The sequence below is a fragment of the Melospiza melodia genome, chromosome 8 (genome assembly GCF_035770615.1).
Source record: "Melospiza melodia melodia isolate bMelMel2 chromosome 8, bMelMel2.pri, whole genome shotgun sequence".
Classification (NCBI taxonomy): Eukaryota; Metazoa; Chordata; class Aves; order Passeriformes; family Passerellidae; genus Melospiza; species Melospiza melodia.
In genome coordinates, this window is record NC_086201.1 from 35,650,329 (window position 1) to 35,677,931 (window position 27,603).

Below are 27,603 nucleotides of genomic sequence, written 5' to 3' on the forward strand. Positions count from 1 at the left end.
TGGCACAGGGTGCCCAGAGAAGCTGTGGCTGCCCCTGGAAGTGTTCCAGGCCAGGCTGGATGGGGCTTGGAGCAACCTGGGATAGCGGAAAGGGGTGGAACAAGATGAGTTTTAAGGTCTTTTCTGACTCAATTCATTCTGTGATTCTATCAATTAACTGTGAATAGAACAACTGGAAGATGTAGAAGGCTAAATTTCAGTTCAGACTGACAAATATTTACGTCCTTCTACAATCCCAGTGACACAAAAACAAGGCAAGGAAGCTCTGTCAAAACTTTTCCTGTGCCTGCCTAAATATCAGCAGATCCACCATCAAATGCTGCTTTTTGTGGACAGGGCCTGTGCAACATCACTGAGAAGCACCAGGGTGGAAAGTTTCAGGCAGATGCTTCTGTCAGAGAAGGACATTCCTTGCAGAATTAGGAGGAATTTGGGGCCATCCCACATCCCTGGTTATTGCAGCCTGAGACTGCTCAGCAAAAAAGGGCCAGAAAAGCTCCTCCATGGATGGTGAGGAGGCAGAATGCAGGGCTTCTGCTCCTTAAATGTATACAAACCCCAGGATTGTGCTGCAAAAGCACCTCAGAAACAATCAGTGGTGGATTTCCATGGAGAGAAGATGTTTCAGATGCAGATGTGCTATAAACACAGAGCTGGCGTGTTTGCATCGTGCCACGTTACAGGCAGGGATACACAACCCATCTGTGTTGTCATCACCTTCCAAAGAGACAGAATTGATATTTCAACTGAACTAGAGATCTTTTTTCCCCTCCAAAAAATGCTTCCATATGTCAACATTTAACCCTAAGTAAAATAAACACTGCTTTTCACGTTCTGCTGTGCAGAGAGGCTTTTCTCCACTGAGTCTTTGGAGCTTTGAGGCATCTCCTAGCTCTGAAAAGCACTCAAGTTTGTCATCTTGAGCAAAAAAGGTTTAAACAGCATTTCATGAGTAGCAATAAGGATTCTACTAAAAAGGGAACAAGGCAGCACTTTATATTTTTAAGCACATTTTTGTGCAATTTTACAGTGGGATCCCTGAGAAGGCTCTGCAGCAGAATTTTCTTTTTTTTCACTGAGTCTTTTAGTATGTAAAAACAGAGTTAAGGTTTATATAAATGTGTGTTATCTGGGAAAACACTGTCTCGACATTTTGAGGAAAAAAACTGTTTGAACTTTTCTTACAGATGAGTGCCCAGTGCTTCACTAATCCCACCCTCCACAAAACTCAGGCCTGCAGATGATTTTCAAGTATTTCTAAAGCATTTTTAAAGCCAGCAACCAGTGACAGGACCTAAGGGAATGGCTGGAGCTGTGTCAGAGGGATTTTGGGGTTAGATATCAGGGAAAGGCTCTTCCCCCAGAGGGTGCTGGGCACTGCCCAGGGAATGGGCACAAATGGGCACAGTCCTGAGGCTGCCAGAGCTCCTGGAATGTTTGGACAAGGCTCTCAGGGATGTCAGGGAGGGATTGTTGGGGGGTCTGTGCAGGGACAGCAGATGGATGAATGATCCTTGTGGGTCTCTTCTGGCTCAGACTATTCTGTTTTTTTATGAATATTCACCTGCAATTCCAAAGCGCCCAACACTTACTTCCACTGATCAATCACTTCTGGTTTCCTGGGCTAATAAACACTGACCCCACCAGCACTTCCCCTTCCCAAATTCCCAGTTTCAGAGGGAAACAGGGGAGCTCACAAGGTGCATGCAGACACCAATGTCTTGGCTGAGTCCCTCCTGCAGGAGTGAAGAGCAGTGACCACAAAGGATCCCTGCACGGGGCACACACTGCAGACAAACAGTGATCCACTTGAAAAAACCCAACATGGAACACGTCCAGGACAGTCCCCTTGGAGTGTGGGGGCACAGGGGACAGTGACAGCCACACACACACATGCACACAGAGGTTGCACAGTTTACCAACCCTCAGGCTTCCACGGCTACCCACTGACATGCGCTCATCTTCATCCGAAGCCTAGCGAGAGAAAGCGTAGAGACAAAAATAAACAGTGAAAAGAACACAGGTAACAGGCACTGATGGCTTTGATGGGACAGGAGGAAGGGAGAGATGCACAAACTCAATGTTTTTACAAAAGGATTGCATTGGAAGTGTAAGCAGAAAGCAAATGAAATCACACCCTGCCCAAGAAACAGTCAAGCACTTTACTGTAGGGTGGAGGAGGAGCTTGCTCAGGTGTTCCCTGCTCTATGCTCTTGGCCCTTTCATGAACATTAAACACTCCAAACAGGTTATTTCCCCACTTTCCACCCCCTTTACTCTTGCACATTTGCAAAAGCTCCCTGGAGTGACTGGGGAGAGGGCAGAGAAGTCAGGAAGTGGCTTTGGGGTTTCCTCTTGCCGGGGGAGGCAGGAGCTTGTCTTGGTTCCTTTTCTTTTGAGAAGGAAGTGCCTTGCACACTTATACAGTGTCTGTTTTCTTAATCTGAAATGTCTGTGTGAAGAGAAAAAGCAAAAGCAGGTACTGACCGAGGCATTTCTTCGGGCTCTACGGGAATAACGCTCACTGTCTTCCTACCAAGGCAGAGAGAGAAAACAGAGGGAGGTGTTGAGAGGACACACACAGCAACAGAGCCTTCCAGAAACACACACGGAGCTCCAGCCACGCACAGGAGCCAGTAAAGTTAAACCAAACAACAGGAGGTGACACCCTGTCGAAGCAGAGAAACCCTTCCTCCCTCCTGTGAGACCCCAAATTTCCTCTCGGCTACACTGGAAACGACATCAGATGCTTTACATTTCAACAAGCTGGTTTGAACAAATTGATCTGCCACTGAATTTGGAAACAGCAGTTGGAAAAAAAAAAGTTTTAATGTTGTAGTCAACAGAGGTGATTTTCAAGCAAGGGAACTCCCAGTAAGGTGGAGTTATGCTCATCCAGCAAGGATTTGAGGAGACTTGGTGTGAGTCTGGAGCAGGTGGGTGCGTGGTCCGTGCAGACCAGTATTTACTGATTAATTATCAAAGACCAAGGAATTTGGGGAGTTTGGGAAGTTACCTTCCACACTGGAAGCAGGCTGTTCAGTTTTGCCTTTGCAGCTTTGCAGGGCAAGGCCACAGCTTTCACTGGCATCACTGCTAAATGGCTTCATAAACTTAGGGTTGACACACATTTGAAGCCAGTGACTTCCAGCCCATTAGCAACTTTTTCATCTCCTATCATGGGTGTTAAAACAGTCAGATGTTGCTAGTGGCCATGTCTGTAGCTGGTATTCACTGGTTTTAGCAAATTCTAAAATCCAGGACAGGGTATTATTGGAAAAAAAAGTGAGGATTGCCACATGGCAGCAATGATTCCTCTGAGGGATTCCCCTGGGCCAGTAAGCGCTAAGGGAAATGAAACAGCACGAGTGAAACTTGCCCACAATTTACCTGAAGGCAGATTTAAGAAGATTCAAGTGGTGATGAAACCCACAAAAAGTAAAATGAGCACAAAGACTCCCTGTATCCCAAGGGGCTTTAACAGGTTTTTATCCTACCCTAATCTTCCAGCAACAGCGTGGGCACTGGTCTGTAAAAGGAGATGGCTCTAACCCAGTCCTTGCCACTTTTAAGCTGATCAAAACTCACATTTCAGTTGGAAAAGCAAGACTGTGGGATTGCTTGGAGTGGAACTCACACTCCCAATGGATGAAAATACCTACTTGGAGGGATCTCAAACTCTATGAACTACTCAGAACTGCAACGCACAAAAGTTGTTGAGCTACGTTGATCAAGTCCTACCATCCATTGCTCGATGTCTCCCCACTTAGTATCCAGCCCATAATATTTCTACAGACAGAAAAGGGAAAAAAAAGCAGAATTTAGATGAGAAAAGCAGACACAGAACATTTAGGCATGCACTGCCAGGCCTTGGCCAAGCCACACAGCTCCACACGACTGGGCCAGTGAGAGCTGTGCCGCGTGGCACCGGAATGAATGCCTGGGAAAAGCTGCCTGGAAAGGGGAAAGGGGAATTTGGGCACAACCAGGGTGCTCAGCAGCTTCCTCTCCCTCAGCACTGCAAAACCCCCCGTGCTGGGGGACAGGAGCAAGGAGAGTAATGAGTCTTGAATTCCTGACCCAGTTAAGTCAAGACTCATTACAAGGGAGGCGAGCGCAGGACTCTTCCAGGATGAAAATTGCTGTCAAATCATGTTTTCCATAAAGGTTTGTCAAACTGGGCAGACAAGTTGGGTACAACTCATCTCTGGGCACCCTGATTTGCTGGATTAGAGCTCCACAGAGCTCCTTTCTGAGCACCAGGTTTTTTGACCCACCTGAGAGCAGCGGCAGCACCAATGAAAGTACAAGAGGACAAGATCCACCTGTGTAGGCAAAGACAACACTGGGAACTTCCCCATGGACTTGAATTTCCTCCAGGCAGCAAGTTGTTCAAAGATCCACAGTTTAACAGGACTTTTCTTCCTCTCAAATCAGCCTGTCAAAACTGGTCTCAGGAATTTTGTTGTTTTAATGGTGTCCATTAAAATGATTCCTGTGTGAATTAAAATCACTGGCCTAAAGCACAGCAATAGGCACATGGAAATCCTGCTTAATGAAGGAAGAATAATATGTATTTTAGAGCTTTCTTATAGGCTTGAGGAGGCAGGAGTATCAACAGCCAAAACCTTAGGAAATTATTTTTTAAAAAAATCAGAAAGCTGTTCTGTATTGCACTCTGGTTTTAGCACTCACTCAATGGTATTAATGCAATTTTATTTTACCCTTAAGACCTCATTCACCATTTACTGATAAACCAAACCAAACAGCTGCACATTCTTCAGGGCTGTATTACTTTATTCCCACTTCAGATTCATAACCCATGCACCAGCTTGTTATAAAAGTAGCTGTTATGCACATCTCAGCCTGAGAATGACCCCTGAGAATTCCATGAACTCCCAGAGCTGTGTGCACGATGACAACCTGCAGATTATATGCTTTGTAGTAAAGCAGGTCAGGTAAAGCCTTATTAGAGGCTTTTTAGCCATGAACAGACTGAGAACATTTTCTAACACTAGACATCAATTTAAAAAACTGAAACACACTATTAAAATGGAGAATCCTTTTTCACACATAGGAAGGATCCATAAACACATTTGTAATTTTTTTAGGGTTTCTGCTTTCTTTTCATGCCCTCTGTTCCTGACACTGGTTTATGAATTCAGCCTTGCAAAAGGCAGATAAGGAAACTGCCTTGAGAAGACTTGCTATGTCACAGTTTAAGTTCCACTTCCAGGCTTTTCCTTCTCCATTTCAAATTACTCAGCTACGTGCTTAACATCCCCTGAAGAAAAATCTTAATGAATGACACTGCCCAGAGACTATTCTAATTTATAATATTTTAAAGAGCACATGTCATACTGGACTGAACTGGCGGCTTTTAAGCTCTCAAGTATTTTGACCCCTCACAGCCACTTTTCTCAGCTCTCCCTCTACACCAACTCATCTGTTCTGCCCCCAGGGGCCTGGTTCCAATGGGCTGAAGGAGGAAATGCTGCTTCTCCATTCATTCAGGTTTCACTTAGAGGCCCTTGCTGGACTCAGGTTCCCTTCCACCTTGAAAAGTGATATTACAGTTCAATAATTAATGATGTCAATACCATTGAGAGAGAACTCCAGATGCGATTTCACTCACTGAGCGCCAGCGAAACTGCCGGACTCACAAACTCACCATGGGATGTTGGGAGGATAACCCACTTATCTCCTCATCCATGTCAGGACACCAACAGTAAACAACCTCCTGGGCTCCCAGGGGGCTGCTTCTGCACCAGGAGGTTAAATTAATTCCCATAAAGAAGATTAATAAGGAGCCTGTCGATCCATGGGCAGACACTGAGTCACTCAGCGCGCAGTCAGCTCCAGAAATAAAACCAGGAGTGAGAGGGACTTGTTGCCAAATTGATGGGGTCAGGATTAAATAGCAGAGCACATGATTTGAGCAGCTCTCTTCATATACATACACACTCCAAGAGGAGAACAGCACTCCCAAGAAGCACATGCAGGGCTGGGTCAGGCTTTGAAACATGCAGTTAGGGCAGCCGGAGTGCCAGAACAGAACCAAGCACACTGTGGTTTAGGGAGACATTCAGCACTCAGCAAGCAATAAAAACACTCAGGGAAAAAAAAAAAAAAAAAAAAAAAAAAAAAAAAAAAAAAAAAAAAAAGAGAAAGATTCAATAAGGTAGAAAATGGCAGGCTTGAAGAAAAATGTGCTTTCTCCCTCCCTGTAAAAATTCTTGGGAGTTATTTCTGTTTCTAGGTGCCACTCAGCTCACATGCTGAAAACCAGGCTGTTATATTCAGTTCTTTTCAGATGTCTGGCTGAAATAACAGCCAGACATCACAACACAAACCCCAAAATCTGTTTCCACATGGCAAATGACCTCAGTTAGAGCTACTCTTATCATCCTCTTTGCCATCATCATGGAAAGGAAACTGGGAAGAGGGAAGAGGTCATGACTTTAAACCGAGATGAGAGAGGATTAAACAATATAAAATCACATTTAATGTGTGGGTTGAAGGCCATACAGTTTATTTACCCAAGGATTATGAATTCAAACACAGCATCCCTGATTTCCTTCAGTGACTTTGTGCAAATAAAGTCATCTGCAAGTCATTCTTCCTGCTGGCACCTGTTAAATGCTTGCCCAGCCTGAAACACTCCAGTGATTTTCTTGGCCTTCAGCACATGAACAGAGGTGACACGGGGAGCCACTGTGCCCTCCTGTGACCTTGCTTTGCCAAGTCACTTCTCTGTGACTGCTTATCCTTTGCCAAACAGGCTGTAGGAAAAAATCACATTAAGTGCCTGACCAGACACACCTTACATGGGTCACCTTCCCCCACTGCCCTTGACTGTCCACCCCACGATTATGGGAGGGGAGGGCAGAATTACATGGAAATTTGCAGCCTGCTGGGCATCTCCCACTCTTCAGAGGATTTCCAAGGTTGGACTCGAGGATCTTGGAGGTCTTTTGCCACCTAAATGGCTGTGTGGTTGTGAAACTGCAGCAAGACTCACAGGGTGGGAAGAAGAAGGCATGCAAACAAGAAGGAAAGCGAGCAAGCCCTACCTTCTGCACCTGATAGATCTGGGGGGAAAGGGGAAAGGGAGAGGAAAGAAACAAGGAACAAAGCTAGCATGAATGATGGATACATAGCAATGCTCCACAGCTCCTTCTGGAGGGAAAAAACAGCGTTTATAGAGAAAATACAGCAGAACATCAACACACAGAAGAGCACAGTGAAGCCCTGTGGATTCAGGCAGGACAAAAGCAGCGTTTGCATCGTGGGCCTCCTCCATGTGACTGGCTAGAGCACAGCATTCCTGCTCCCATTCCCACCAGGCCCTGGGGTGCACATGGGACATTTTATCCCCAGGCTTTGCACCAGGCCAGAGCCCAGCCCAGCTGTGAGCCAGGACCTCTCATTTTTCCAGCCTTCCCTCCACAACAGGAATGGATGCCCAAATATTCACCCGGGACGAGTCGCGTATCTACCAGCACAATAAAAGCAAACAGCATTAACTACAGATCAACTGTTCCTCTTTGGAGGATAGAATTTGTCCTTGAGGGATGAACCACAGTTACAAAAGCACCAACCCCACACACCTCTCACCTGTGCACAGCACAGTGCCAGTGTGTGAAAATTCCTGGGAAATTCCTTGCACAGATATTGTTGGCATTAAAGCACCCCTGCCCTGCACCTCTGTCAATTTTTAATGTTTCTGTGGAGCTTCACACCATTTTCAGGCTTTAATAAATGCCCTGCTGACAGTGTTGTTCCATAGTCTTGGAGAACTTTGATAAGACACAAAACCTTTACAGCCACTCTACCTGCACCTGAATTTTGTGCTCTTGGAGAACTGCTCTTGACTGATGAGCTTTGTGAATCCACATGAAAACAGAAAACAGGTTTTTTCTCACATCTTTCCTGAAACCAGAAATGTTTCTGGTTACCCCAAAAAACCCTTCTTGTTCAAAACCACCTGGCTGCACAATCCAGATTTTGGGGAATTTGGAGGATCCTTGGCATTCACTGCTCTCACGGATACCCCATGGGAACCTGGATGCCAGTGCTGGGAAGCAAAGCTTATGCCTCTCAATCCCTGCCCTCCTGATCAGGTTCCCCTTCAGGAAGGACAATGCACAAACCCAGATTAATGCCTCAGCAGCTTTAATTCCCATTCCAGCAAGCACAGGAGGGAAAATTAGGACCCATTTTAAAACCAGCATTCCCACCACACAATAACCACCCCACTTCCCTAAGAAAGCCATGGAGAGGAAAATGAAGTGGGCCCTCCCACAAGGCTGCACACAATTCCAGTTTCTGGCTTCTCCATGGCACACTCAGAGTGCCTTTCATCCACACACAGGAGCCAAACACCACAGGTTCAAACCTGGCAACTACCACACAGCTGATTAACCTCAAAGCTTTAACTTTTCCATTCTGGTTTCTTTCACCCACTCCTCAAGGCAGCTCCATGGAATCCTTATTTTTCAAACCCAGTGCTCCAGGCCTGGCACAGCAGGGATTCATTCCCTGCTGAGTCCAAAGCAAGGCACGCAAGGACCCAAATTGCCAATGGACAAGATAACAACAGGGCGCTTGTTCAGGCCAGGCACTGTGGAGGGAGGTGGAGAGGCTTTAGGGATAAAGCCAAATTCCTCATTTAACTATTCCAGCTTTTTATAAAACCTGGACTTCTGGAGGAGCCCATTAGCCAACAGGCTAAATTACAGCTCTGCTCCGAAGCGACTGATCCCTCAGCAGTGCATGAGGGAAAGGTGTCCCTGTCCGTGGCAGGGAGGTTGGAATCAGGGGGTTTTTAAGGGTTTTTCCAACCCTTAAAAGTCATTTTAGGATTCTGTGATGACATTGTCCTCTTCAGAAAAGAGAAAGCATATACTTTTAAACAATCACCTCTGTTGCAGATGTGTCCCCCCCAAAAAGAGTCCATACACATCTAAGCAGTCAAATGCTTTCAAGAGCAGTTTCCTCTATTAGGGTACACAGTTTTCTGTATTAGGGTATGACCAAAACACCCAAATGTGTTTCATCCACAGTATTAACAGCAGACAGCTTTCCTGATTTCCTCATCAAATGAGGCTGCACACAAAAATAAAATTTTTCATAGAAGTATGTTTAAAACTGGACAGAAAAAGCCATGGTGGCAGAAGAAGAGTCTGCTAAAAACATCATCCACATCATCCCTCTTCAAATTTTCCTGGGCATCTTCACAGTGAGTGCAGAAGACACAGATGAACCACCACAAACCTCCTCCATTTCCTCCCTGCTTATGTAAGCAACAAGTTCCATAGCCAGTCTCACCCCTCCCCATTCAAGCCACAAGAATCTGCTTTGCCCTTTTTTTTTTTTTTTACTAGAAAGCATCGGTAGTGTTATTTTATTCCACAGAAATATGAATCCAAAGGGGGAAAAATATGTGCAAGTGAGGCAAGGAAGGAATTCACAAAGCAGCCAAGGCAAGTTTCATGCTGTGCCCTTAAAGCAAGTGCTGCAGACGAAGGCAGGAGAGCAGCACAGTGCACTTGCCTTGAACCAGAAGTACAGGCTCATCTGCTGTGTGAACTGGCAGGGAAGAATCTTATCCCACCGATTAAGGAGTGGGAGGAGATCAGTCTCTTTTCACTTCAGGCACTAATATCAGCTTACACTGTGGTCTCCAAGTGTCAGCCCTTGAAGAGACATTTAAAGCCTTGCCAGCAGAACACACAGAAAGCACTGCTACAGAAAGCATTCTCTGCAATTAGCTCTACTGCTGCAGCTTTCAAAAACTGTTACTGTTAAATATTTCTTGGGAAAAAAAAGGGTTTAATCCATCTCAGGTCAAGCTTCTGAGAGGAAAAAATAAATACACAGGAAAAAAAATATTCTTCCTCCAATTTTACCTTTAACAAATTGTTACTCAGAAAAACTGGGCTGCCCACTGCTGGCTTGCTGTTCTGCATGAATTAACAATAAATACCTGAATGCACACAGGAATTTGTCTCAGGACCAGGCACATCTCAACAGTACAAATCAAAAGGACTGGTCTCAGACTCTGCAGCTGGAAACCAAGTGTTTCAAAAGCATGGCAGCATGTATGGTAAACCAGGACCCACCACTGCTCTGAGTCCCACCAGTGCTGGGAAACCAGGGAAGGGAGGAAATACCAAATATCCTAATTGTCCTTCCAGCTCAGAACAGGCCCTGGCAATGAGAGCTGCCCTGCACTCACTGATGTGTGCAAGCAAACCAGAGAATTTAACCAGACTTCCAGATTAATTATTTACATCTTTGGTGGGTAACAACAGCAAAGCAGCTCTGAATGAGAAGCCAGAAGCATTCAAGCTGTAACACTCATCAGACCTGTGCCTTTCCTAAAGCCTCATCACCAAGAACACATTCTCTAATAAATAGAGGAATTGATTCACATCTCTGTGATTCAGGAGTGATCAACACCCTTATCTTCAGAGGGACTCCCCATGTCCTGGGCTGATCCCACAGTGTGGGCAGCAGGAAAGGGGGAATTCTGCCCCTCTGCCCTGCTCAGGTGAGACCTCACCTGCAGAGCTGCTGGAGAGAGTCCAGAGGAGGCACCAGGATGATCAGAGGGATTGGGCAGCTCTGCTGTGGGAAAAGGCTGGGAGAATTGGGAATGTTCCAACAGGAAAGATGGTGCAACACAAAGGGACTGGAGTGACAGCACAAGGGGGAATGGCTTCCCACTGCTGACACTGGATTTTGGGAAGGAATTGTTCCCTGGGAGGGTGGGCAGGCCCTGGCACAGACTGCCCAGAGAAGCTGTGGCTGCCCCTGGATCCCTGGAAGTGTCCAAGATCTGGTTGGACAGAGCAGCCTGGGCTAGTGGAGGCGTCCCTGCCCATGGCAGGGGGTGGAACAAGTTAAGTTTAAGGTCCTTTCAACTCAACACATTCTGGGATTCTGTGATCAGGTCACAATTCTTGCGCTCACTTTTTGCTTCAGCTTCAGAAAACATTTTTCATGTACCCAGCTTATACTTCCCTATGAAACTTGTGCTCACCTTCTCCTCTTTAGCTTCCCTTCCCTGGAGAAAAAAACAAAACAACAAAGAAACCAAACCAAAGCAGCCAAACCACTGGCACAGTTATCCTCCTTTGTGCTGCCTGGCACGAGGAGGTGCCAGGTGAGGAGATGATGCTGCCTCTGGAGCACACCTGCAATCCTGCCCCACCGCAGAGCAGTCTCCCACAGGAGCTTTCCCACATCTCCCCCTGCAACTGAGAGCTCCCTGCCAGAGGCCCAGCTATACCTGCTGCACCATTTCTCAATCCTGTGTGCAGACTCTTCATGCAAAAGTCACCCAATTACTTTAAAATGAGGGAAGTGAAGTGCAAGATTGAGAAATGTCATAAATATGAGGTGGTGGGCAGGAGAGGAGCCAGTTTCCAAACCCAAATCATTAAAACACTCTCTTTCACTGCCATAGTTATAGCCTGTAATGGTAGCATCTGGAAACTTTTAACTCAGAGCAGCAGTGTAAATATATTTCCAAGTAATCCATGCTCCACAAGAAGCCTGCCAGGGCATGCACACGGCTTAAAGCATGAAAGACTACACGCACACGCAATAAATTCATTTATTGCTTTTTAACTCCAAGAAGGGACTTAGGGCTCTAAAAAAGCCTTCTGAAGTAGTAAAGCAAGTGCTTTAACTCCTGGTTATTTAACATGGCCGCAGTGGAAAAGCGCTCTTTATGTTTCTGAAAAGTTTGCAAAGGGAAATGAAGATGGCAGAGAACCAGGTGTACAGATCCCAGTGTCACAGCAGGGTCCCCTCCAAGGAAGGGGTAGGTGCCAAATATCTTGTGTTGAGCACTGCTTGGGATTTTCTGTATTTTTGTTTTATTGTACCTGCAAGACACTTGTGGCAATGAAAAACTTCCTGCAGCTCTCCTTAACATCTCTACCTGGCATCTGGGGGCTAAGATTAAACTATTTCAAAAAGTTACAAAATATCCAAGCATGCAAAACATTAAATAAATGTGCCATTTATGCCAGTGAGTTACAAAGCAGATTGTGATGCGTATCTGGCTGAGCTTTCAAAGACTGTGGTATTTCACAGGGACATGCTGCCCTGCCCAATTTCTATCTACCCAAAGCTTTCACAGGTTTTCAGATGACAAGCCCTTAATTGCAGGAGCTTTAGTTTTCACGCCTAAATTTCAGTTTACCAAGACACCCTTTGCAGCATCAGCTTTTAATCTGCAAAGGGGTCATCAGCTTCATTAAGTCACCTGTAAATTAGATGGTGTCACTGCCAGGACACCCCTATTTACTTTGCTACCCAAACAAAACACGTGGTGCCTGTTTAGCACAGCCGTCCCACGGCTGCTCCCAAATCCCCCAGCCCTGACTGCTGGCACAGCAGTGACAGCACCTCCCAGGCAGGGCCAGGCTGCAAGAAACATCCCTCAGACAGCAGGAGAAGGCTCCCACCTTCCCCAAGCTCTGTGTTTGCAGCAAGGGAGCTGAGACACATCCAGACCTGCCTCACCGGGAGCGGAGCGTGGGCAGCCTGCCCAGGAGCTCCTCTGTGGGCTGGCTGCTGCAGCCTGCGCCGGCACTGCTGTCACATCCTGAGCCACATCCTGCTCTCGCTCCTCAGTCACTGCTCCACAGCTCAACCAGGTCCTGCTCTGCACCCCAAAGCAAATGCAGAACCACTCAATTACAGAATGGCTTGGGTTGGAAGGGGCCTTAATATCATCAAGTTCCACCCCCTGCCATGGGCAGGGACACCTTCCACTGTCCCAGGGTGCTCCAAGCCCCATCCAGCCTGGCCTTGGACACTTCCAGGGATCCAGGGCTTCCATGGGCACCTGTGCCAGGGCCTCACCATTCTTACAGGAAAGATGTTTTTCCTAATATCCACTCCAGCTCTGCCTTCTGTCAGTGTGAAGCCATTTCCCTTTTTTCCTGCCCCACGTTTATTCCTACTAAGTATTCCCAGACCTTGCCCCCAGACTCCCTTCTTCTTCATTCTCCTTCAAAAATCTACTGAAAAAATAAATTGTGATTACTGTTGTCCCTCTAACCTCAACCAGAGTGGTTGCGGCAGCCACTCTGCTGCTTCACTGAATGCACATCACCAAGCACAACTTTTGAGAGCTCCTGGTTCAGTTCACCAGGTAGGCAATGCTTTGCCAAGTGCAGTTTCTACCCTTGCCCCTGCCAAGATCAGCCCATCCTTTTTCCAAACCTGGGGAGGGCAGCAGCTTCACAGCAGGAAGCAGAACAGCTTCCCACTGGAGTTACACAAAGAGCCAGGAATCTTCCATATTCATTGGATTTCTAACGAAGTGATAAGAATCCACCACCTCCGACAGGCACAGAAGGAAGCTGCATACTTCAAAGTTTAACATTAAACAGGAATTACTAACCACCAGGATTTTCTGTGAATAATCACGCCGGCTTCACCGAGATAAAATCCTTGCGTTTTTCCCAGGGTTTTCTACGATCAACATTAGCTCCACGCAGACTATTTCAACAAAACACAGACGAGCCCTCTATTCCAGGATCTCTGAACATCCTCCTCCCTGGAAACAGCCCAGGCACCCCCCGAAGCCCCGGCCTTACCTCCTTCTGCTGCCTCTCCAGCTCCTTCATGCGGATCTCCCGCGCCTCCGCCCGCGCCGCTCGCTTCGCCGCGAGTCTGGCTTCAGCCTGGCAAGGGGAACACAGGCATGGGATGAGATCAAAGCTGGCCAACCCAACGGGGAGCACGCTCTGGAAGCAGGGCAGGCAGTGGGGAGGTTTGACTGGGCAAGGCTGTAAACACATCTGTAGGAGTTAATTCCCTACTGCAGGTAATGGCCCTGCCTTCCCTAACTTGTTATCGTAACACCCGCGTGCAGGCACTACCCTCCCTGAGCACACTTGTGTTTAAAAGAGATCTTTAATTATTATTTGTGTGGCTAAGAGGAAGCAGGTTGATTTGTTTATTGCTCGTTTTGTTTTGGGTTGTTTTGTTGGGTTTTTTTCCCTCCCCTGCAGCGTGGAATTTTTTTCATTGATGAATTAATTTGACCAACACCAAACACATTATGTGCCATTTTTCCTAACCACTGACACTGTGCACACGTACCTGGGGCACAGGATTTGGGTAAACACTGGAGTTCAGTATGCACAGCTAAGGCTGAAATTATGGAGAGAAAATGCACTAGCTCCATTATAAATCTCCAAAATTCCATATTCCAGTCCAAACCTCGCTGGAGTGGAATTCTGCCAAGAACAGACCTCTTGACACACCTACGGTGCTTCCTCACTTCAGCCCAGGTGCAAGTGATGGAACATCATAGAGAGTAACATTTTTAATATTCTGCTTTAAATCCCAGGCAAAGCCAGTAAGTCTGATACAATAAAAAGTAAAATTAGTTCAGGTTTGGTACAGCACAACCGTGAGCAGCTCAGAATAGCTCAGAAGGGAGCCAAAGGCACAACTCATAGCCACCCTGGTGTTGCACCCAACTCCTCTCTTCTGAAACCTTTCACTGTAACTACAGCATCCAAACTGACAGGAAAATCTGCCATAACATCAGGGTCAAGCATACAGAGAAATCAAAACACCAGTGTTTTCAGTAGTGCTTCTAAACAGAAGGAAAACCACCAAAAAACAGAAAGTGTAATTTCTTTTCCCTTCTGTAAGTGCAGTCACCACTCAAACCCAGGGAAAAGTGTCACAGCCTCCAAAAACACAAACAAAACATGGGAAAAAAAAAGCCAAAAAAGGGAGCAGGATGGTTGAAACCTGCAGTTAACAGAAAAGGGCTGATGAAAATCAAGCACAAGCTGATGCATGGGAGGACCAGGATGATTTAAATCCTAAAACCTCAGACTGGAGAGGACCAAGAGGGGATCTCATCAATCTATACAAATCCATACAAACATCCCAAAGTCCACCAAGAAGGTGGTGCCAGACTCTTCCTAGTGGTGCCCAGTGGCAGGATGAGGAGCACTGGCCATAAACTGAACCACAAGAAGTTCCACCTCAGCACGAGGGAGAATTTCTGTTCACTGAGGGTGGGCACCCCAAACCCATCTGGACATGTTTCAGTGTCACTTGCTCTAGGTGACCCAGGGGATTGGACTGGGGGACTCCAGAGGTCCCAGTGAAAAATTACTTCTAAAAAGGAAACAAGCCTTCTCAGAGAATTTTTTAAAAGCCCAAGGTAGAAAGAGTAAAGAGCTGGTTTTGCACAGAGCTGCTCTCCATGAGTTCTTTGCCTGGATTTCAAGGTAAGTGGCTCTCCATGGACAGAAACTCATAGCAGGAGCAGATTCTTCACACCTTCACCCAAAACCATCCCCTGCCATAACCTGTTACTTACAGAGCCAGGTGACAGCAGGCTCTGGGTGCAGACATGAATCCCCAAACGTGTTTTCAACACCACCTCCCAACCTGAAGCAGTCTGTCCATGAAAATAAAGCCCCAGCCCCGCTGCTGGGCAAAGCCTGGGTGGAATCCTTGGCAGGCAGTGCCCTGACCCACCTGCAGTGTTTGGAATTGCTGATGACACCCAGTATCCAAACATGCCCTGAAATGTGTGCTGAAATCACAGCTCTGGAAACAAGCCTGGTATTGACTTCATGTGATCCCTCCTGTTTATTTAAAAATAAACACTTCTGTTTATGTAAATAAACACTGGCAAACCCCACCTGACAGAGGTGAGGAATAACAACAGCATAAACTGGTTTTTTCCTATGGAAAACAAAGGGCCCTAAAGTCTCCACAAATAAAATACACCAAACAGTACAGGCTGTGTATCCCCAACTTCCAAAGGCAGAAACAAGATTATTTGGATGTTAACATGATCGTAGCTGTCATCCTCATGAATTTCAATAACCAGCTGAGCTTTCACATCAGAACTAGGTGCCTATATGGAAAATTCAGGTATAATTCAAATGATACATATTTCCCCTTGCTTTCCTTGTATGATAAGAGCCAAAGGATTTACACACTTGCTAGCTATGTTGAAGAATTATATATTCTCCCAGAAGCAAGCACAATACAATATGAAGTGAAGGAACTTGAGAAATAGGTAAAAAATTATTAATTTAGCCAGTTTTTTTCAGGCCTTCCTGAGAATGAATGAGGCTTGCCAGTTTCTAAATTACAGATACCAACTGCAGGAAGTTAAATGAATTTTACCTTGTGCAAAACCACACATTTTGTGTGTCATTTCTTAGGACATAATTCTGCTTTTAGTGCCAATCCATGGTGCATCTCTACCTTATTCTAGTTCATCTTTGCAGCCCTCCAGCTGCCCATTTAAAGCCAACCTGCAAACCTTGTAAGAATAAAAAACACACATTTTCACTCAGCAGCTTTGACTAACAATGGCTTACATCTTGGAACAAGCATATTGTTTATTTATGAACTTTTTCTTTCCATGACCACATCAGCCTTAAGTATCTTTGAATAAAAAACAACAGAAACAGTATCCTGAGTTCTTGAACTTTAAGCTGAAAACCTGTGGTTATCACAGACTGGTACCTTTGTAAGAAGTCATGAAGTTGTATTTCATTCTGAACATTCCTATTTTAAAGCAACTAATTGAAACAAATAATTACAGAATTGTTTGGGCTGGAAGGGGCCTCAGGAGGTCTCATCCACTCACCAGCTCAAAGCAGGGTCAGCATCACATTCAGACCACACTGCTCAGGGCTTGGACCAGATGGCTCCTGAAAACCTCAGAGTTTGGTGGCTCTGCAGCCTCTCCAGGCTCCTGTTCCCCTGCCTGACCATCCTCATGGAGTAAAGGAACAAATCCCCACCAAATCATGCTCTTGGCTCCTTAGTAACCCAAACTTCTCTGTCAGAAGGCTGCTGTCCCTTAAGGGCTGCATCAGGCAGTAAGGAATATTTTCAAGCACGTTCTCAAGGATGTCTGGGTGCCATTTAGATGATTACACAGTTATTTTCACCGTGGTTCCTGACCAAACACCAGCTCATTTGTGCTGGACAAAGGAGGGTTTGTAAGAAACAGGCCATCCTTCCCTAAAGGGTTTTGGAGCCCACAGCAAAATGAGACAAGGGGGGGACAGGAAATATGCAAAGAGGAGGAAAAAAAGGCCTCAGTATGTGAGGCTACCCACAAATCTTGGAGGGTGCTCTCCAGCTCAACAGAAATACATCATGCTATAGAGTCAGGCCAGCCATCAAATGGTCAACCTGTGGCCTTCACAATCCCATTCCTAGCATGCTTTGGTGGATGGAATTACTTAACTCAGAATGAATTGTTGTTTAATGCTCTGTGGGTGGCATTGGTGATGAAGCTGGTATCACCTGCGAGCTCAGAGGAGGTAAATCCATCAGGACAGGGAGGAGCCCACATCTCACTGGGTAAGGAGTTATCAGAATCAAACCAAAGGCTGCTAGCAAGCCTAACAAACCCTGCAGTGAGGGTGGGAGCCTGTTGCACACAGATTTTTCCTGTGCCAAAGCCCAGCTCAGGTACAGTGGGTGCCCCCCAGCACAGCACAGGGCAAGGACACCCAGAACAGCCCCAGCTGCTCAAGCTGTGAACCTTTAGGGGATGAAAGAATAAAAACACAGGCCAGGCTTTCAGACCCACACAGAGCAGTGTCAGATCTATTTATTGAGGGCCTCTTCCTCAGCAGCACGGGCGTGAGGGAACGCATCGGGGTTTGTCAGACCACACTCTCTGCGCCTCCTGGACTCTGCTCCGTGCCATAAATACCTTGATTTCTTGCACAGCCTGCAAGCAGCAACACTAACTTTACATTTCTCCCTCTGTGCTGACTAAACCAAAACAGGCTTTGCCTGGCTGACTTTGGTCTTTGTCCAGCCCAAGCACTTGACAGAGCCGAGTCACCTCGAAGGGCAGTAGCAGAGGCAGACACTGCAGCCTGCAAGAGACACTGCTGAACATCAGACAACCACCCAAAAATTCACATACTTCTGAAATTCAGCTTACTAAAAGCTGTTCTTTAGGCTGCCTAAGGCATAAAAAACTATTCAAGGAATGAAAGATTTAAAAAAAAAAAAGAAATTAGAAATCACTAAGACTGAAGAAGAAGTCTCCTTGACTTCTTAAAATCATCTAAAATTCATCAGTGACTCAGCAAGCAATACAGGCCTCAATCAAAACTGACAGATCACTGTTAAAAACAGAAGAATAAAAATACGAAGCCTAATTGCACTCATTACCAAGCTTTTGCAACTTCCCTTTTATGAAATATTGCTCATCTGACAAGGAGAAATGGCAGCTTCAGCCCTACTGAGCATGTCACACCAAAAAAACCCAAACCTCATCAGAGGCTTCTGTAAGGCCCCGTGGGCAAAACGAGAGGAGATGGCTGAGATGAACACAGAACTGGGCACCAGCTGAAAAATCATCACCCTAATTTATGGGACTTGCTCAAATACTACAAATACACACACTGAATTCTTGGGTTTTTATTGCAGTTGCTCAGAATGATTTACAGTCACCAAGCCCTGAAAGAAATGCACTGTTGAACTCCAAAACGCTCCTTGCTTTTGCAGGGCTACTTGCTCAGCACTTGACACTCCAGCTTTAGGGTCACTCAGCCTGAAAATAAAACCCCAGCCCCGTGCAGCAGCAAATCTCTACCCTGACTTAAGGAGTTCAGCATGTTTAGATCTGAAGAGGGAAGAACTGAGCAGGTTGTAACAGGAGCAGAACTACGTGTGAAAAAAACACCAAAGCAGGTGTTGGGTGTCAGCTGGAAAGCGTGAGAAGCATCTTCTGCTGCCTGCAGAAGTTGGGATAAGCGGGAGCACGGGATGTGCAGCTGCTGTGGAGAGACCCCTACCCCACAGAGCCCCCCTTCAAACCCCACTGGTGGGGACCAGGCCTGGCTGTGCCCGTGGCAGGGGATGGAGCACAATGGTGACGGAAGCCGCGGCTTCCTGGCCCCGCGCGCGCGTTGGGGAAGCTGCGCCGTCACCGTGGCACGATGAGAGAATTATCGAGGTGAGCTGCTGAGGTAGAGGCCAGTGACACACACACACACACATCCTGAAGGTGTGCATTCTCAGAGCCTTTCCCTCCTGAAACAGCCAGGGCTTCATTGTTCGCCCGGCAGCCCCAAGACACAGCCAACAAAGGCAGGAAGTTACGCTGCTTTTCTGAGCGGTGACAAATGACCATGTTGACTTGCCACATAGTTACATGTGTAAGAGTTTTCCAGCTATACAAAGCACCCCTCAATTCCAGTGCACTCCAAATTACCTGCTTCTAAGGCTAGTAATCAAAGCCAGTGTCATATTTGTCGTGGAGGATTGAAGTGTTAGCTTGCCAGCACCAAACCATACCCAGAAAAGCTCTCTGATCCCACTGCCAGAGAAACCTTAAAACACAAGTCTGCCTGACTAAATTACACCTGCTCCCTGTGAGCAACCACTGCTGGGCATTGCTGCAATAACTATTCTCAGGCTGATTTAAACCTCTTGCCAACATGCATAAGACACAGCCAGCCAGTCATTTTTTGGGCCAACAAAATTTTTCCTGATGGATGCTGTCCCATTCCAGTATTCTGTATCCTCTTCCTCAAATATTATAGGACTGTTCATTCTGTTTAGCCAAGTCACACTCCATCGGTCAAAAACCTGATAAGGTTCCTTGCCCTCCTACATAACTTAAAGTCTGTTTGAACATGCAACACCCGATTTGCAATATTCCTGTAACACAGCTGACCAGCATAGTTGTCGGGTAGAACCAGTGCTAACCCATGGCGATGTTTTTCCCCCGTCTCCATTTCAGCGGCATGTGACCTAACCCAGGAGTTCCAGGAGCTCACCAGGTGAGTGGTGACTATTAGCATGGAAACAAGAGGGACTATGTTTAAGAGGTTAAGGCAGCATATTTATCGGACATTTTTTTGCATATGAGTTATAAATACGTACAACACTTTGCACCACTTACTCATATGGTAATGAACCCGTGAATCACACAGGGCTCGGCCAGTCCACATCCTGCTTTACCCCTCGCCTTTCTCTTAAATGCAAATCACTACTCAGAGGCAGCAGGCTGATGAACCTTAACCTACACGTAACCATAGGGATTCCCTTCTAATACCCCGACAGCCCATCCTGAGCCGGTCTGACAGCTCCTGTCCAGGGATGCCCGATCCGCCCGCGGCCACCTGACGGTCCCACGGGGCTGCTTCGACATTTACTCAGCACTCATTCCCCAGGGTCCGCTGGCACGAAGGCTCCCGGAGCAGCTCAGAGCTCACGTTCTGCTCAGCGACTGTGCAAAGCGAGACCGGGACAATCCCCCGGCGCTGGGCGCCGGCCGCCTCCGGGCACCGCACGGAGCCGTCCCGGCGGCGCTGCCCGAGCCCCCCGCAGCCCCCCGGCCTTACCTGCTGCTGGGCAGCCGGGCTGAGGCACTCGGCAGCCGCGTCCATGGCTCCCGCTGCCGCCGTCTGTCCCCGCCGGGGCCCGCCCGGCACGGCACGGCACGGCACGGCCCGGGGGCGGAGCGGGGAGCGGGCGGGGAGCGGCGCTCGGAAGAGCCGGGGCAGCGCACACACACTCTCACATTCTCTTATACAGACACACACCTGCCGGGCATCGCTCCGGAACCCCCAGGGAAAGCGCCTCCCCGCCTCCTTTGTGTCCCCGAGGAGGAAAACCAGAGCATCCCAAGAGCTGGGCGCCCTCCCTCCCTCCGGGCTGCACATCCATGCTTCTAAATGTATATTCCTGTCCGCGCCGGGCGGCCTTTGCATGGCACAAACAAACCGCCCCACCGCTGCTAATTGCGGTGCTAATTATATCGGGGCTGCGGGTTGCGATGTGCGGAGCCGAGCTTAAAATGAGGCACCCACGCTGGTGTTGGTTTTATTCTTTCAGAAATGGAATAATGGGGGGAAAAAATGTAAAACCCCAGAATGTGTGATTGAAGTCTGACAGTATAGCAGAAGAGCAATCGGGAGTAGGGGCTGGCCAAAAAATGGATACCCTGCATTTCAAAAGGTGATGAGGTGGATGCGCCGAAGGCACAGAAGGATTAGAGGGCACAAGTGGCTTTAAGTGGCACTAAACGGATCGATACCCCAAAACAATTGGAGACAGGGTCAGAGCAGATATCCTGGCTCCACGGAGGTTAATGCCACCTGTTGATTCCACCGGATTTCTCACCCAAAGCATCTCTCGATTCCCCTTGACTTCAGCTGAAGCTCGCTCACCCATGCCCTCCCAAAGGCCAGGGAGAAACGCCCGGGGCCGGGAGAGCTGCGAAGCCTCAAGAGCTCACTTTACCCATTACTGCCATTCCTCAGCAGCGACAGCAGAGCACTCGGGGAGTCAGCTCTTCCTGGCACGGGATTCTCCAGGGCCAGCCAAACAGGTTGCTCCTTAGCAACTCAGCCTGCGCCCTCCTTCCCGGTCAGGAGCCCAGCGAAGCCTCCACCCAGCGGCTGAGCTCAGTTTTTCCATGAGCTGCCTGCCCAGCGCAAGGAATCTGGCTGCTCAGGCTGGCACAGCACACCCTGCCATGCTGCTGACTGTATTTTAGCTCATTTGGAAGCGCTGGCACTGTTTTACACTTGGGGGCAATCACTTGGCAGTGCCTGGAGCCAAGCCATGTCCCACTGTCCCTGGGAAGGCCAGTCGTGCTTCCTTTAAATAAGAGGGATTAGGGATGGTCTAACTTGCACCCTGCCCCTGGGATAAACCCTGCTTAGGTCAGGTGAAGCTTTACAATTGTAAAACGGGCTGGTTTTATGTGAATCATGGAAATACAGAATGGTTTGGGTTGGAAGCGACCTTAAAGTCCATCTCATTCCACCCCTTGCTATGGGCAGGGACACCTTCCACTATCCCAGGTTGCTCCAAGCCCCATCCAGCCTGGCCTTGGACACTTCCAGGGGCAGCCACAGCTTCTCTGGGCACCCTGTGCTAGGGCCTCAGCATCCTCACAGGGAAGAATTCCTTCCCAATATCCCATCTAACCCTGCCCTCTGTCATTGTGAAGCCATTCCTCTGTGTCCTGTCACTCCCATACACTTTGCAAAAGTCTCTGTCATTCCTGTAACATTTCTTTAAGTACTGAAAGGCTGCAATAAGATCTCCAAAGTCACATCTTTCATTAACCTCCAAAGCCACCAGCTGAGCCTATGAGTTATTTTTAACTCCTTCACCAGGTAAATGACCCAACTTTGCTTCAACAAAATAAATCTCAAATCCACTCCAAATCTAAACCGTCTCAAATCCACTCCAGCACGTGCATAAAGAAACTAATAAATACTTTATGTTCCTGTGAAGCATCTATAATTTAAATCTTCATTTAACAGACACTCACTTCATCCTCCAACAGGTCTGTCTTTTGTGAGCAGCCCTAAATCCAAGAGGAGTCATGCCCTAATTCCCAGAGGCTGCTCAGCATCCAGTTTTGGTGCAGGTAACAGTATGATTTGGGGCTTCCAGCAATATTTGGTGCTCAGCTGTGAAGAAGGCACTTCTGCACAATGGCAGCTCACCCCAAGGCAGCCAGGACCAGGCACTGGAGTCAATTCTTCAGAAAAAATACATATTGCCTTAAGTGAGACGTTTTAGCAGAGAAGGGGAGTGATGTTAACTGTGTAAATCTGAAGCATCAGAACAGCTCAGCGTGACAAATATCTTCATCTTAGCTTGAAACAGACAATTTGTTCTGGTTCTCGGTTAACAGGAATTAACCTCCCCTTACATTCACTAGCAAATCTCGACAGGTTTTGCAGTGTCACTCGGAAAATACGCTGAAAATATAAATTACTCCCCCCTGCACACACACCTTTTCCTATTTACTTTCCAAGCCAAGATGTTTGGTTTTACTGGGTTTACTTGAGGAAGCACTTCATACATACCCTGGGATAAATTCAAACAAACAGCTCTACTACAGACATGCTGGGTAGGAACTGAAGGATCAAGAGGTCGTTTTAATGCTAGCAAACTTCCATTTCCCAGCAATACAGAGCTCTGAGTACACACTTCAGCATTTTGTAATTGATTTTATGTAAAAGGAGGCTCAAAATTCCAATCAGGTCCTGACAAATCCCCTCAAAAGTGCAGTGTCTATCTCGTCACAGCTCTCTCCTATTCAGAAAAACAGCAGCATCTTCTAAAACTGGTATTTATTTATTTATTCAGCACACAGCTCTTGTGTCCATGCATTTCCCATGTGAAATAGGATGCTGTGGAAGAGTGACATTAATTCCAGGACATTTCTAAGCAGGAAGGATGTCCCCATTTATGCACTGCACGTACTACAATGCTAAACTGAGCCTAAGAAAAACAGGTAACGGGAGACTTAGAAGGGGGGGAAAAAAAGAGTAATTTGACACTTCCAGAAACCTGATGGGATAACTGTGAGCTGGGTATGTCTTAGCAGAAAGCAAAAAGGAAGTTTACTGCACTTAGGACAGCAGTTCTGATTCCAGTGACACAGAGTCCTTATCTCCCTGTGGGGAACACACCTCTCCTTTGCAAACACACACGCACAAAATGCATGCCTGCACTCAGAACAAGGAAATCCTCATCAAATGCTGGCCCAAATCCTAAAAATCAGCTTGCCAGAACTGTACTTTGCCCATAACAACTAACAACCGAGGAGCTGTGTCAAAAGCAAGAGGGAAAGATCACCCAGTCAGCCTCCAGGTATGTGAATATTACTGATAACTCAAATTCCAAGGAATTTGGCCCCCAGCACAGCTCATACTCAACTGATTTTTATTTTGTCTTTAAGGCATGTTATGGGCAGGTTAAGAGGCAAGCAAGTAGGAATAAAGAAGTCAAAACCTTTAGAGACAGGTTTAAAAAGAAACCTGCACCTTAGAGCACTCTGGCTGCAGCTTAGCCCACCTCAGTATTAATTCTTCAGCCACTTCCCAACACTATCCATCACCAACATATCTAACTCGGATGATATAATTTATAGCTATAAAAATGAAATTCTGTTGTGCATTTCCTGCATTCTCTTCAAGTGGTGTCACTGTTGGTGGACTTGCCAGTGTTGGGTTATTGGTTGGACTTTGATCTTTCCCAACCCAAATGATTGTATGATTCTTGGAATTTCGGTAATGTCCGTCAGTGTCTTATTCAGTCCTGGCTTTCCAAACAGTGGGAACAGAGAAAGAATGTCTTGTTTTATGGGGAAAAAAAGCTAAAAAATTAATTTATGTTAGAAGAAATATTTGGTCACTCCAAGTTTTGGGGGGTTTTCTAATAAGGTTCACAGTGTTGTTCTCTGAATGCTGAAGAAAGCCAATAAAAACCTCGGGAGTGACACCCACCCAAGGTCAGAGGGACAGGAAAAGTGACATCTGCGCCTCATCACTCCACCACCCCTGCCTGCTGGGCCAGCCTGGCACGCCTGGAGCCCCGCTGGCCACGGGAACAAAACCTCCTTGTGGTGGCCACCGCCGAGGCACTGGGCTCCAGCACTCGCAGCCAAGCGCTCCTCAGGAAAACAATGCCCAGTTTTCAGCGCCACAATCCCCTGCCAGGATCAACAGATTATCCTCTGGCCAGCCTGCAGGGAGGAGGAGGAGGAGGAGGAGGAAGGAAACTGCTGGATCAGGCACAAGTCACACTGAGTCATGCTCCAAATGAGCCTGTGGCACATTTGTCATTCAGCCTCAAAACAGTGATGCCATCAACAGTTGGATATTGAATTGGTAGAACCCCAGAGGCTGAGAATTTGAAACTTAAAACCCAAATTTAGAAAAAGAAAAAAATTCTATAATTAACTTAAGGCCATAAAAAACCCTTCCAAAATTAATTAACAACACTAAAATTACAAGTATATGGTTTATATTATTATTAAAAGTATATCGTTTATATTATTATATAAATATATATATATATTATATATATATATTATTATTTTATATATATAATATATAATATATATAATATAATATATATAATGTATATAATATATTAATATATAATATATATAATATATATAATTATTTTCCAAGTATATAGTTTAAATAAAACTATATACTATAGAGTTTAAATCAAGCTATATACTATAGTGTATGTATAATATGTCTATATGTAGAATAGATATAAATGTCTATATGTATAATATATATAATGTCTATATAGACATATGTGTCTCTATGTATATCACATGTCTATAGATATAATATAAAGTTATATAATATAACTATGCTATATAACTATATATATTATGTCGATTACACATATATATTATCATACTATAATAACATAGATTATTGTAATATATTATACATATACACTATAGAATATATACTATATAATATATATAAATTATATAATATAATATAATATATATGCTATATATGATATATAATATATAATAAAATAAATGAAACAAAACAGAAGCTTTAATACAAAAACTGATCTTTCTTCTTTACCTTCTTCTTACTTCTTCATGAGTTTAGGTAGTATTTTGTAATTAGACAAATAAAATCCGCATTGCGGGCTTTGAGTGATTAGTTATTGAATTAAAAGTAAAAATAATTCAAGTGTGATTTGTTATTTATCTAGTTTAACCTTAAAAAACCTTATAACAAAAGATAATTAACCATTTCGTACCCTGTTAGTAAAATACTACAAAATTCACTACCTATAAAACTATAACACAAATAAGAAAAAATAAACATTTAAACCTAAACACAAAATATCATCTCAAAAGCTTCAATCCCAACCTTAACAAAAGTAGTAAAAAAGTAGTAGTAGTAAAAAAAAAAAAAACCAAAACCCAACATTGAATATATTAAAGCTGGACTACTTCAGCTTTAGAAATTGGAAATATGGGTAGATAAAAGTTTCAGAAATAGGAAATATGGGTGGATGAAAAGTTACATGATCTTCCTGTTGTAGAAGTGACAGATTCAAGAGTGGCTCCTATAATAAAAATTCCTGCCCTAGTCTTAAGCTTTTCCATTCCTTTGCTTAATAATGAAGAAAAAACAGATCAAACCAAAGGGGAAAAAAAGAGTTTTGGTTTGGATTATCTCACAGAACCTGAGTGTAAAAAACCTGTGTAAAAAAATACAAAAAGGATCCAGCAAGAGCATTTTACTTGTAGGAAAGTGCTTCTCTGCTGGCGTATCCATAGCATGAGGCTTTGCCACCTCCCAAGCTCTACTTCCAACCTAATGAGACTAAAGAGTTAATTAACTATTTAACCATTAAGCCATTAATTAATTATTCCCACCAGGACTGTAAATGTTGTGGAATTAGAAACCCAACAGTAATTCCAAAAAGGGCAGAGGTTCTGCACTCCATCCTACCCCATCAGGGACAATAGGTGGGAAAGCACCACCAGGATTTGTAAGCTCTGGGAGTGCCATGGTTAAGTCACCAAGCTCTCCCACTCAGAACACAAAAAAAAAAAAAAAAAAAAAAAAAAAGACAAATCAAATTCACAGTAAAAATCAAGTCCAAAAAGTCGGACTTACAGCTAACCTTCATCAGGGCTTCAACTCAAATATTTGACTGCATTCACTAGAGAGAATGAACTAGGATGGCACCTTCAATGAACAGGGATCACATCCTCTGCAAACACCACAGAATCTCATTATCCAACATTTTAGCAAAAAAATTGGCAGTTCCCTTTGAGAAGCGTCCAGTTTTCCCATAGAATGAGGATAATAAAGTACACCTACAGTGGAAACCTGGCCAGAAGAACTACTGTGATGTTCCCATGAGCACCCTGAGTGCAGCCTGAACCCATTTCCCTGCTCAGGCTCATCCACACCCTAAATCCTACAAGCCTGAAGTTCGGTGGGAGATTAAATGATGGCAAGTTTTTCTTGCAAGGGCATTCCAGGAGCGATTTCCAATTTTGTTTTTTAGGGTTTCTCTGAATGGCAGAGCTCTGGTTTTCTGTTTTCCTTCATTCCAAGCAGTGGGAACAGGCATTCCCTCTGCTCTGACATGCCGTGGGTGCTGCTGCGAGTTATCTCAGTTTAAGGGCTCAGCATTCCTGGTCCTCTTGCTCAACATTTGGAGCCCAGGACTGGGAAGGGGAGGAGGGAATGAGAGCCACGACTGATGAAGGAATTTATACATGAGCACTGTGCACTTTGGAGAAACATTTGCTGATGTGTTTGCCAGGAAACCCATCTTGGAGATAGAGCTCAGGCATGCGAGCAGAGGCTGCAAAGCCTCGTTGACACAGACCTTTCCCCCCCCCAAGAAGGAGGAGAATGTTTATTCTGCACTGAACAGCCTGTACAACGCAAGACACAATTAGGGACTTGCATCCTACCTCGTAAATTATATTGCCCTGGAGTCCCAAGGAGCTGCTGCTAAAAATACAAAAATAAACAATATTTAGTCTAAACAATAACTGAGCTCCACCAGGATTACCAAAGCAAATCCTGCCACGAGGAATTGATCTTAAAACACCTCTTAAAACCGAGGTATCTTGTTATCATTTCCATCTTGGCAGTGGTTTAGAGGCATTTATTATCTCAGTAAATGTTTTTGTTGGTGGGGTTTTGTTTTGGTTTGGGTTTTTTCTTCATAAGCATTGTAGCTCTGCTCTCCAGCACCACTCTATATATAGAGTGCACCACTTCCACTGCT

At 45.6% G+C, this 27,603-nt stretch overlaps 1 protein-coding gene across 14 annotated transcripts in view; it reads right to left on the bottom strand.

The window, feature by feature from the left end:
- The window catches only part of LRRFIP1 (LRR binding FLII interacting protein 1), a 112,784-nt gene that overhangs the window by 51,544 nt on the left and 33,637 nt on the right, over positions 1-27,603 (bottom strand). For 8 of the 14 annotated variants that reach the window (XM_063162685.1, XM_063162684.1, XM_063162679.1 and 5 more), the window contains exons 2-6: positions 13,623-13,709; positions 7,074-7,091; positions 3,742-3,789; positions 2,488-2,532; positions 1,924-1,974 (exon numbers count right to left, since the gene is read on the bottom strand). In XM_063162685.1, coding sequence (XP_063018755.1) covers positions 1,924-1,974; positions 2,488-2,532; positions 3,742-3,789; positions 7,074-7,091; positions 13,623-13,709 — 249 coding nt within the window. Of the gene's footprint in view, positions 1-1,923; positions 1,975-2,487; positions 2,533-3,741; positions 3,790-7,073; positions 7,092-13,622; positions 13,710-20,396; positions 20,465-27,603 lie in introns of those variants that run through there. The other 6 variants (XM_063162686.1, XM_063162683.1, XM_063162682.1 and 3 more) reach the window with 3 other exon arrangements.